Source organism: Prunus persica, chromosome G6 (genome assembly GCF_000346465.2).
Source record: "Prunus persica cultivar Lovell chromosome G6, Prunus_persica_NCBIv2, whole genome shotgun sequence".
In the NCBI taxonomy this organism is placed as follows: Eukaryota; Viridiplantae; Streptophyta; class Magnoliopsida; order Rosales; family Rosaceae; genus Prunus; species Prunus persica.
Window position 1 is genome coordinate 19,221,240 of NC_034014.1, and position 10,052 is coordinate 19,231,291.

The 10,052-nt window shown below is 40.3% G+C and overlaps 1 protein-coding gene across 1 annotated transcript; it reads right to left on the bottom strand.

Annotated features, from left to right (window-relative positions):
• Positions 8,848–9,633, bottom strand: LOC109949711. Its single transcript, XM_020565815.1, has one exon. It carries the CDS (start codon positions 9,631–9,633, stop codon positions 8,848–8,850), a length of 786 nt encoding a protein of 261 aa, XP_020421404.1.

The window sequence follows — 10,052 nt, forward strand, 5'->3', positions numbered from 1 at the left end:
TATAATTTAAACGACGATTCTCGCAAAAAGCAGACGTGGAATATTTTTAAAAAGGCGTTGTTCTCCTACATTGTGACATGGATAATCGTATAAGCGACGGTTTTTCCACATGTGTGTCATGATTAATTAATTTTACTTCGGTGCCTGTCTGATTATTGACATGTAATACGCTTTAAACGTCCCTTCTTTTGTGTATGCGTCGTCTTTTACAAGTTAGACATCAGTTTGTTTATTTATTTAACGTAATATAAGTTAACCACGACGGTTTAATAAAACCTGTATTCCTTCAATTAGAGACGTGGATAATTATCTGTACGTTGGTGCTTGTTTTGATCTTGACATGTAACACTCTTTAGACATCTCTATTTTAATAAAATCGTCGTCTAATTTTGTCAAATGTTACATTTTACACTATATATATAGTAATTGGACGTCGGTTTGTAATATTTTTTTACATTGAATGTTTTAACGACGTTGGGTACTAACCGTCGTTGTTTTATATATCAAAAGATGGCGGTCGATTTCATGACGGTTTGAAAACCTTCTAGACGACGGTAGATTCCTGTCGTCTATTTCGATTTTTGTAGTAGTAATTAGTGAAATTGAATGCAATGAAAGAAACAAATTTTTATCTCAATTAATTTATTCTAATTCATAAATTACTGTAGGCATGGAAAAATTGAAGGGAAGGGACAACTTCAAATCTAATAGATCCCACCTTGAGGACTGGTTCAAGAAGTGAAAATAATGAGATGCATCCACATTGGATTATTGTGTGTGCATGAAAATGCGGCTGCTGATAAGCCAACCATGGCTTTTGTTATTGTGATGCTGAATAGCTACTCGCTCAGTCTCCCTGAATGGCTTTTGTTATTGGATGTTTGACGTCCTAAAATTGATCTTTTCCCAATCTCATGAACTTCCTATGCATGCTTTAGATTTAGAAGTTGGATCAAAACTACGACACCTTTTCTTTTGTGGAATTTTTCTTTCCTTCTGTAAACACGAAAATCCTGCAACAAATGAGACAAGAACACGTGTACAAAATAATATTGTATTAACGAAATTTAGGGTTACAATCTCTGTATTGAATCCTTTGATTCGATCTCCAAAGTGTTTAAAGAAAATTTATGTTTGATACAAGGGTCGTAGGGACTTGATCTTGATCAAACGGGTAGCACGAAGCTTGTTTGGTGTTTGGGATTTTTCTATGGTGAAGGAACCGGCACGTATTTATTGTGCTTGGTGGCTCTTCCAAAATATGGTGAAGAATGCAGAGAGTTTTCTGTTTCTTTTGAGTGCTAAGTTTTTTCTGACCCTTTCTTTCATCTTGATGCCTCTTATTTATAGGCTCTTGTAGAATGCTTGACCTAAATAACTTTCCCTATTTAAAACCTTATTTTGTGGGATTTTGATTTGATTTAAATCAATTCCCATAATCTAGCAATTTAACCAGATTATCTTCAATTGATTGACTTGATTAATATTTGATTTAAATCAAAGTCAATCACAGAAGATTCTTTCCTTTAATTTTGTCTTCATCTTGAACCATTTGATGCACTGCGTCGAATGTCGTCATGTGTCATTTTTGACAACTAATCCGATTTTGATGAGTCACATGCCACATGGGCAAATTACGGGGCCCACGATTTAATCCACCGAACCCTAATTATTTTCTTGTTCAATGGAATTTATTGCACCAAAATTTCTTTGTCTACAAACTGCCCCCACTTCATGATGCATTGTAGACATGTGCTTTGTCACATGTAGGAGGTACAACTTGAAGTGTTACTTCTTCATGTCTTTCCAATAATTTGGATTGCTTCCAACGTGGAGCTTTGAAAGTTACTCTCTTTTTTTTTTCTTTTTTTTGAGAGATATCATTAAGAATATCCAATATTGAAACCTATTTCCAGTGTTGGTTTCCTCTTTCTTGATTTGTTTTTGAAGAGATATTATTAAGCTTAATAATATTCCATATTGATCACTCTATTTCCAACGTTGGCTTTCTACTTTCAACGTTTTTTTTTTTTTTTTGAGTGTGATATTATTAAGCTTAATAATATCCAATATAGGTAAGATCTTGGGAAGCACGATACAAAATTTAATATTTTCCTAAACTAGGAATGAGAAACCCTAGCACCACCAAGAGCTTTGATGGTCTTTGGTTTCTTTAAATTGCACTACGTTCATGAATATTGAGATCAACCGAGCAGAAAAACTCCTCTTGTTGGCAAGAAGGTCAACGACTTTGAAGTTTGCATCATCCGAATTCTCAGCAACCAAAGTGGTGAGAGTTGCTTTTTTTCCCTCATTGTCTGATTCTCTCATATATATATATATATATATATATGCCTACAGCCGTCAGTTGAAAAAGAAAACTAAAGTTGCTATTCTTTTTTCTACAGTCACAAGAACTCATATGTTGGTTTATCAAGAAACTTGTTGGTAGGCTTGAACTCATTCTTTGTTTCATAGTGTTCTTGTGCCAGCTTCTTCTTTTTCTTTTTTTTTTTCTTTTTTTTTTTTGTGTGTGTGTGTGGAAGCAAGATTGGAGGGTAGAAGGGTTGGCAGGTTCGCTGGCTTCGAAGTAGAAGCACGGAGGGGTCAGGCTTGGTGCGCGAGGTGGGCCTGAGCTGTGGTTGGAAGGCGCTGGGCCTTGTGTGTGAAGTGGCACATGCCTTGGCTTGAAACAGGTTGAGACGCGAGCTGGGCTGTGTGCTGCGCTAGCTGGAGTGTGCAGACTGGGCTTTGTGCTCGAGCTGGATGGGCTGGCCTTGGTGTGCGATATGGGCTCAAGCTAGGAGAGGCGCTGGGCCTTGGTGTGCGACGTGGGCTGCGTGCTGGCTGGAGCTGGCGTTAGGCCTGCACTGGAGCATCTGCTGGGCCTTCATGCTGGCTGGGTTGGAAAAGTGGGCATACTGGGCTGCCCCCCATTTAGCTTCCTTTTTTTTTGTTTTTTTTGTTTTGTTTTTTTTCTGTTTTTGTTTTTTGTTTTTTTTTTGTTTTTTTTTGTTTTTTGTTTTTGTTTTATTTATTTTTTTTGTTTTTTTCTTTTTTTGTTTTTGTTGCACATCTATTACTCTTTCAATTATTTTTTTATTTTTTATTTTTTTATGTATTTTATATGATGATATTTATACATACACATATATATATATATATATATATATTTACAATAGGTACTTTGAAAGAAAGTGAAGAACGTGGACGTCCTATACCGCCCGCTTTGGTTTGATCCATCTCTCCGACTTGGTGATAACCCGCTCAAGCGCTTAGGCTTTACGTAAGTGGAGGACGAGTGAAGAACGTAGACGTCCTATACCGCTTGGGTTTGATCCATCTCTCCGACTTGGTGATAACCCCTTCAAGCGCTTAGGCTTTACGTAAGTGGAGGACAAGTGAAGAACGTAGACGTCCTATACCGCTTGGGTTTGATCCATCTCTTCGACTTGGTGATAACCCGCTCAAGCGCTTAGGTTTTACGTAAGTGGAGGACGAGTGAAGAACGAAGACGTCCTATACCGCGGCTTTACGTAAGTGGAGGACGAGTGAAGAACGTAGACGTCCTATACCGCTTGGGTTTGATCCATCTCTCCGACTTGGTGATAACCCGTTCAAGCGCTTAGGCTTTACGTAAGTGGAGGACAAGTGAAGAACGTAGACGTCCTATACCGCTTGGGTTTGATCCATCTCTTCGACTTGGTGATAACCCGCTCAAGCGCTTAGGTTTTACGTAAGTGGAGGACGAGTGAAGAACGAAGACGTCCTATACCGCTTGGGTTTGATCCATCTCTCCGACTTGGTGATAACCCGCTCAAGTGCTTAGGCTTTACGTAAGTGGAGGACGAGTGAAGAACATAGACGTCCTATACCGCTTGCGTTTGATCCATCTCTCGTTTTGGTGATAACTGGCTCAAACACTTAGGCTTTACGTAGGGGAAGACAAGTGAAGATTGTTTCTCGAGACATTCCACCTTTACCCAGCTTTTCAAACTTGTACAAGTAAGCACTTCAAGTGTGAAGTCACCAGCCTGATACTGAATATTGTTTCATGTCGCTCATCTTATACAGATGGCCTTCTTCAAGTGTTTCAAGAAAGGCACGGTTACTATTCTTGAGGATAAAAGTGATAGCCGGGACGAAGGTACCACATTGCTTGTAGGTGCGCCTCTCCTAGCTTCGGAAGTATCTGAGGTGGACAATTCTCTTCATATTCCATCTTGGTCTCAAGAGGTGTTTTGTCAACTTAGCGGCTTCAAAAAATCCAAATCTACAGATAGGGACCTTTACTCCACTGTTTTACAGTTAAAGTTCTCGCATCATACAGAGACTGATTCATTAGGGGCATTCGAACTTCTTAGCGATCGAATCCATAATGGGGCAGTGAATTAGGGTTCTGTTCTTCCGACGGCTGGTGAATCTACATTTACCGAGTATTACTGGGAATGGCTTGAAGATGTGCTAAGTAGAAATACCCAGGTTCTTAAGAGCGTCGGTCTATATAATGCAGTGTTTGCCTCATTATTTGGCTATGATCGACACGCTCCAGTCATTCGAGCCTTTTGCCAGTACTGGTGTCCTGCAACAAATACTCTTCATACATCGCAAGGAGAAATGTCTATTTCCCTTTGGGATCTTCATGAAATCGGTGGTCTCCCTATTACAGGTCGATTTTATGATGAGGTTATTCCAACCACTGAGAGTCTCAACAGGAAGGACCATAAAGGTGTGTCTTATATCCCACATATTTGTCGCTACTTGTTCTTAGCGTACCACAAAATTTTACAGGACTCCAAAGGAAAATCTGGAGTGAGAATGACTGCTTGGATAAAGTACTGGTATCGAGGGTCATTCAGGTATAAAAAGTATTCAAGGAAAACTATACGGAACAAGTCACAAAAGCCAAAGGAAGACTTTGATCTGTCTGGTATCATTGCGGCGGCACTGAAACGCACTGAGGAAGAGGAAGGGGTTTTTGAAGATTTGGGTATAGCTGATGAAGACATGGATAGATCCTACTTGGTTGCATTCCTTGCTTGCTGGTTGTGCAAATTTGTATTTCGCAAAGACTACGTAACTTTGATCAGACCAAGGGTTTTCAAAGTTGCCAGTCGAATGGCATACGGTGTATCATTTAGCCTAGCAGTTCCAGTATTAGCCAGCATTTACAAAGGGCTAAACGATATTTCTAGTGCAGATGATCCAAGAAATTGCACAACTGTTCTACCTTGCCATTATGTGTATGGGTGGTTAGGTGAATACTTCGACACACACTTTACATCATCTTCTGAGAAGTCCATTCCCATCATGGCAAGGTTCTCAGGAAGACTTTCGGTGACATTTTTTGAAGATTCAACCGCTCGAGCTTTGTGCCGGACTTGTGGTAAAGTGAAAATGAGTCGTCTAGCAAGAGTGTTTTCATAATGCGAACAACTAACTGATGAAGATTATATTTCTAAAGAAGACTTTGAGTATTTGATATGTCTTCGTTCGGGATTCGTTTCTCTACAACAGGAAAACTACCGAGTTATCTAACCTTATAGCCCGCACCGGTTCAGTAGATAATTTTGTTATGTACAACATGTGCCAGGAGAACTTAAAGATGACGTCTGAAATGGGACTGTGCTATCAGTGTACTCACATTGGAAATCATGCTTGAAGATTGGCAGTGCATCTACAATAAACCTACCTACTAAGGACAATATCCGGGAGTTTGAGATCACATCCGATTATGTTATTTGGTGGTCGAAGGTGCATCACTTTGAATCGACGAAATCAAAGACAATCTTAACTGTAGGCAAGTTGTCGTCGCTTTCTCAACCGAAATCTCTTAAGTCTCATGGCAATGAAGTTTTAGTTCATGACAAACTCACCCGTGGTAGAGCACTCTAAGTTCATCCAGAAGTTGAAGGTAGTTCTACTACTCCCGCACCTCGAGTTCAACACCTACCTCCAGTTGATGTTCCTCCAACTCGAGTCCTTAATGATAAAAGAGAAACAGAAAGCGTAGCAGATTCTCAAGAAGATTTCATTTCCCTCGGTAGACGAATTCGCAATTTGAAGCGAGGGCATATAAGTAGCAATGAAGACAGTGAAGTCAACTTTAGGCATAAGAAGACAAGTGTCGGACCTCTCTATTGTGATTTGGATGCGGCATACCCACTTGATGACACATTTTTTTGTGATGTGCCCGCTGTCTCACAACTGGTTCTAATGAATGAGGTATGTATTTTATTTCGCCTTGAGCCTCCCCTTTTTTATACATATATATATATATATATATATTAATTAATTAATTAATTATATATTTTAGGGAGAAGTAGTGCATCATGTCCCTACTGTGTCTGAGCTTGTACCATTTAATCATTTGCCTATCAAATAGGAAGATGATGCTTTGCGCCCGATAAGTGATTCAGGTGTTAGCTTAAGAGGTACAATGCCAATCTTTATCACGCTCCATATTTAGAAACTTTGATTCTACTTGCTTAACCATTACTCGTCGGTCAATGTAGGTTCGCTTACACAGCAACATTTATTAAAGCCGACTAATTATGCATCCACTTCTGAAATGTCATGTGGGGAGTCCAAATTAGGTGTTGCAGACAAAACCCTTCGCAAAGTAATCTCCGTTTTAGGAAACCAAGTAAAAAGCATAATCTTGAAGGCTTCATTGGAAAGGCTTCCCTCGTTCAAAGATGAGCTTGGCAAGTTGATGACTACTCTTGACAATGTAGGGGTGAACGTCTCATCTTTACGAGCTATGCTCGATGCACTTATGGTGACTGCAGTTGACTATCATTCTGCACACTCTACTTACTCCCAAAAGCTGTCTCCCGAGGTTCAAAGCGATCGTTTAGCCGCAGTTGACTCTTCACTTTCTATTTCTTGGCTCTGCAACAAGGTGAGGAAGTTCATCAGTCTTCTATACTTAAGTCTATTCAATCTGCCAATACACGTATGGAGGAGTTGAAGAGGGAACAAGAACAATTGGAGTTAAGATGGCGTCAACTAAACGAATCACTTTCAGATAATGATGCACAACTTTCTTGTCATCATGGTGAGGTCACCCGCTTGAGAGAGGATAAGATTGCGGTTGAAGGAGCTCCTGTACTATCAGCAGCAGATGCCGAGACTTTAGATACATTACGAGTTTCCTTTGAGAGACTGCGTAACGGCTTCAAGAATTTGTCTTGAGAATAGCAAATTCTGTTGTTGTAAAAATTTTATTTATTTATTTATTTATATTTCTCTTCAAACTTGTCAAAGTGTTGATGTTACTAGTTAACTTTCATGATGAAATAAAAGCATTTTCTTATTTCACTATTTTTTTTCGAATGGTTCGGATTGATGGGGGAAACCCTTTGTTTTTATTTTGATGTGACTGAACTTGGAATTATTTGTCCAAGCTGCCTACGTACCCTCGATGAAAAGGGATCAAGTCATCACGTAGTTCAAGGGAAAATTTTTTTGTGTCCTAACTTTTGCTTGAACTGCCCTTTCGGGTTTTCAGTTCAACGGACTTTCTTGTGCTCTAATTTTTACTTGGACCGCCCTTTCGGGTTTTCAATCCAACGAGCCACATCATTTCTTTTTGGGTGCCGTACGCAATTTAGGCGTATGCAGGCCATGAGCTAGCTGTCACTTCATGCATAGTATCATTTCAAGAATTTTCCATTGATATGGCCAATTCTTAAACCATCCTCCGCTACAATCTTGTAAGCGCCACTTGTGTATACTTCTTGTACTACGTAAGGCCCATCCCATTTCGAAGTAAACTTGCTTCCGGTTTTGTGTGTTGTGATGATAGGTCTACATAATGCGAGGACAAGATCTCCCACCTGAAAAGATCTGGGCGAACTTTCTTGTTAAAAGCATTCCAAAGCCGAGCTTGATAACACTCTAAGTGTTGTTGCGCTTCGAGTCTCTTTTCGTCTAGTGCTTCTAACTCTTGGAGACATACCTTCGCATTCTCTTCATCAGTCAATCCCTCTTGTACGGCCATCCTCAATGATGGAAGTTGACTTTCTAGAGGCAAGACTGCTTCCACGCCATGCACAAGTAAGTATGGTGTAGCCTGAGTAGGCATCCGGTATGTCGTCCAATAAGCCCACAATGCTTCATTTATCCTTTCATGCCAATCTTTCTTGGTTCTTCCAACAACTTTCTTCAACAGGCTGCAAAGAGTTTTGTTGAATGCTTCCGCAAGACCGTTGGCTGGGGCATTGTACATTGAAGAGTTGCGTTGTTTGAAACCAAAGTCGTCACATAATTTGTTCATCAACCAGTTCGAGAATGGCTTTCCATTATCTGTGATGATGTAGTGTGGCACACCATACCGATTAATGATGTTTACCTTGATAAAGCTCACTACATTTTCTTTCTTCACTTTCTTTAGAGGCACAGCTTCCGCCCATTTTGAGAAGTATTCTGTGGCTGCAAGGATGTAAGAATGACCGTCGGAAGATTTGGGTGCTATTGGTCCCACCACATCAAGACCCCACGCATCAAATGGCCATGAAGTAATTGTAGAATGTAGCAGCTCCGGCGATTGATGGATAAAGTTGGCATGGAATTGACATGCTTGGCATTTCTTCACATAATCCATGCAATCTTTGACCATAGTCGGCCAATAGTAGCTCATCCTCTTTATTTGGAAATGTAGCTTTGGCCCTGATTGATGTGCTCCACAAATTCCTGAATGAGCCTCCTCCATTGCTTTGAATGCATCTTCTTCACCCAAGCATCTTAGAAATACGCCTTCAAATGAACGACGGTAGAGAATTTCTTTGTAATAAATGAATCGAGGTGCCTGACGTCGTACCTCTGATCGATGTCTTGAATCATCTAGCAGTTTTCCATGCTCAAGATAATCAAATAAAGGTTGTCTCCAGTTGTCAACGTCAATGGACAACACCAAGATAACGTTGGCTCCTTCTTGTGATGCCCAAGTGTTAATGGAACGACCCAACGTTGAAAAACTGGAAGATTTATTGCTTCATCTTTTGTCAATGCCAATGTAGCTAAGGCATCTGCCATTTGGTTATCTTTTCTTGGCACATGCTCCAGCGTCACGAAGTCAAACCTTTCCAGTAATTGCGTGGCCAATTGGTGGTATGGAATTAGATCATCCTTCCTAACATCGTAGTGGGTCAACAGTTGGTTGATCACTAACATGGAGTCACCATATACTTCTAAGCTCGATATCTTCATCTCCACGGCCATTTGTAATCCCATGATCAAAGCTTGGTATTCTGCAACGTTGTTCGAGCAAAGTTCACTTAAGGAGAATAAATAGGGCAATACGTGTCTCTCGCGTGATACGAAGACTACTCCAACCCCCGCCCCATCTTTACGAGCCGATCCATCAAAGAATATCATCCAACCAAGAGAAAGGTCAGTGAAGAAGACTTGTTCGTTGGGTAAGTCATTTAAAATTTCCCAGTCTGCTGGATGATTGGCTAGGAAGTCTGCAACAGCTTGCCCCTTAACCGCCTTTGCTGGAGTATAGATGATTTCATACTGATTGAGAAGTAACGCCCATTTGGCCAAACGCGTCGTCAAGACTGGTTTTGACATAACATACATCACCGGGTCAACTCGTGCAATTAAATGAACCGTGAATGCTTGCATGTAGTGCCTTAACTTTTGGATAGTAAAAACAAGTATAAGAACGCCTTTTCTATAGGCGTGTAGTTTAGTTCGGGACTAGTAAGCGTTCGGCTTAGATAGTAGAGTGCTTGCTCTTTGTGTGACTTATTCTCTTGCACTAAAATGGCTCAAATTGATCTTTCTTGAGCCGCAATGTACAATTTGAGTTGTTTGCCTGGAATAGGAGCTCCTAACAGTGGTGAACTCAATAGGTACTTCTTCATGCTTTCAAAGGCATCGTGACAAGCTTCATCCCAAACAAATGGAACATCCTTTTTCATAAGGCGACTGAATGGCTAACACCTCCCTGCTAAGTTTGAGATGAATCACCGAATAAACGCGAGGCGTCCTTGTAAACTTTTCAACTCATGTAAATTTCTTGGTTTGGGCATATCTCGGAT

Coding starts and splice junctions, on each gene's coding strand:
- LOC109949711 (XM_020565815.1), bottom strand. CDS start 9,633: ATGCAAGCATTCACGGTTCATTTAATTGCACGAGTTGACCCGGTGATG.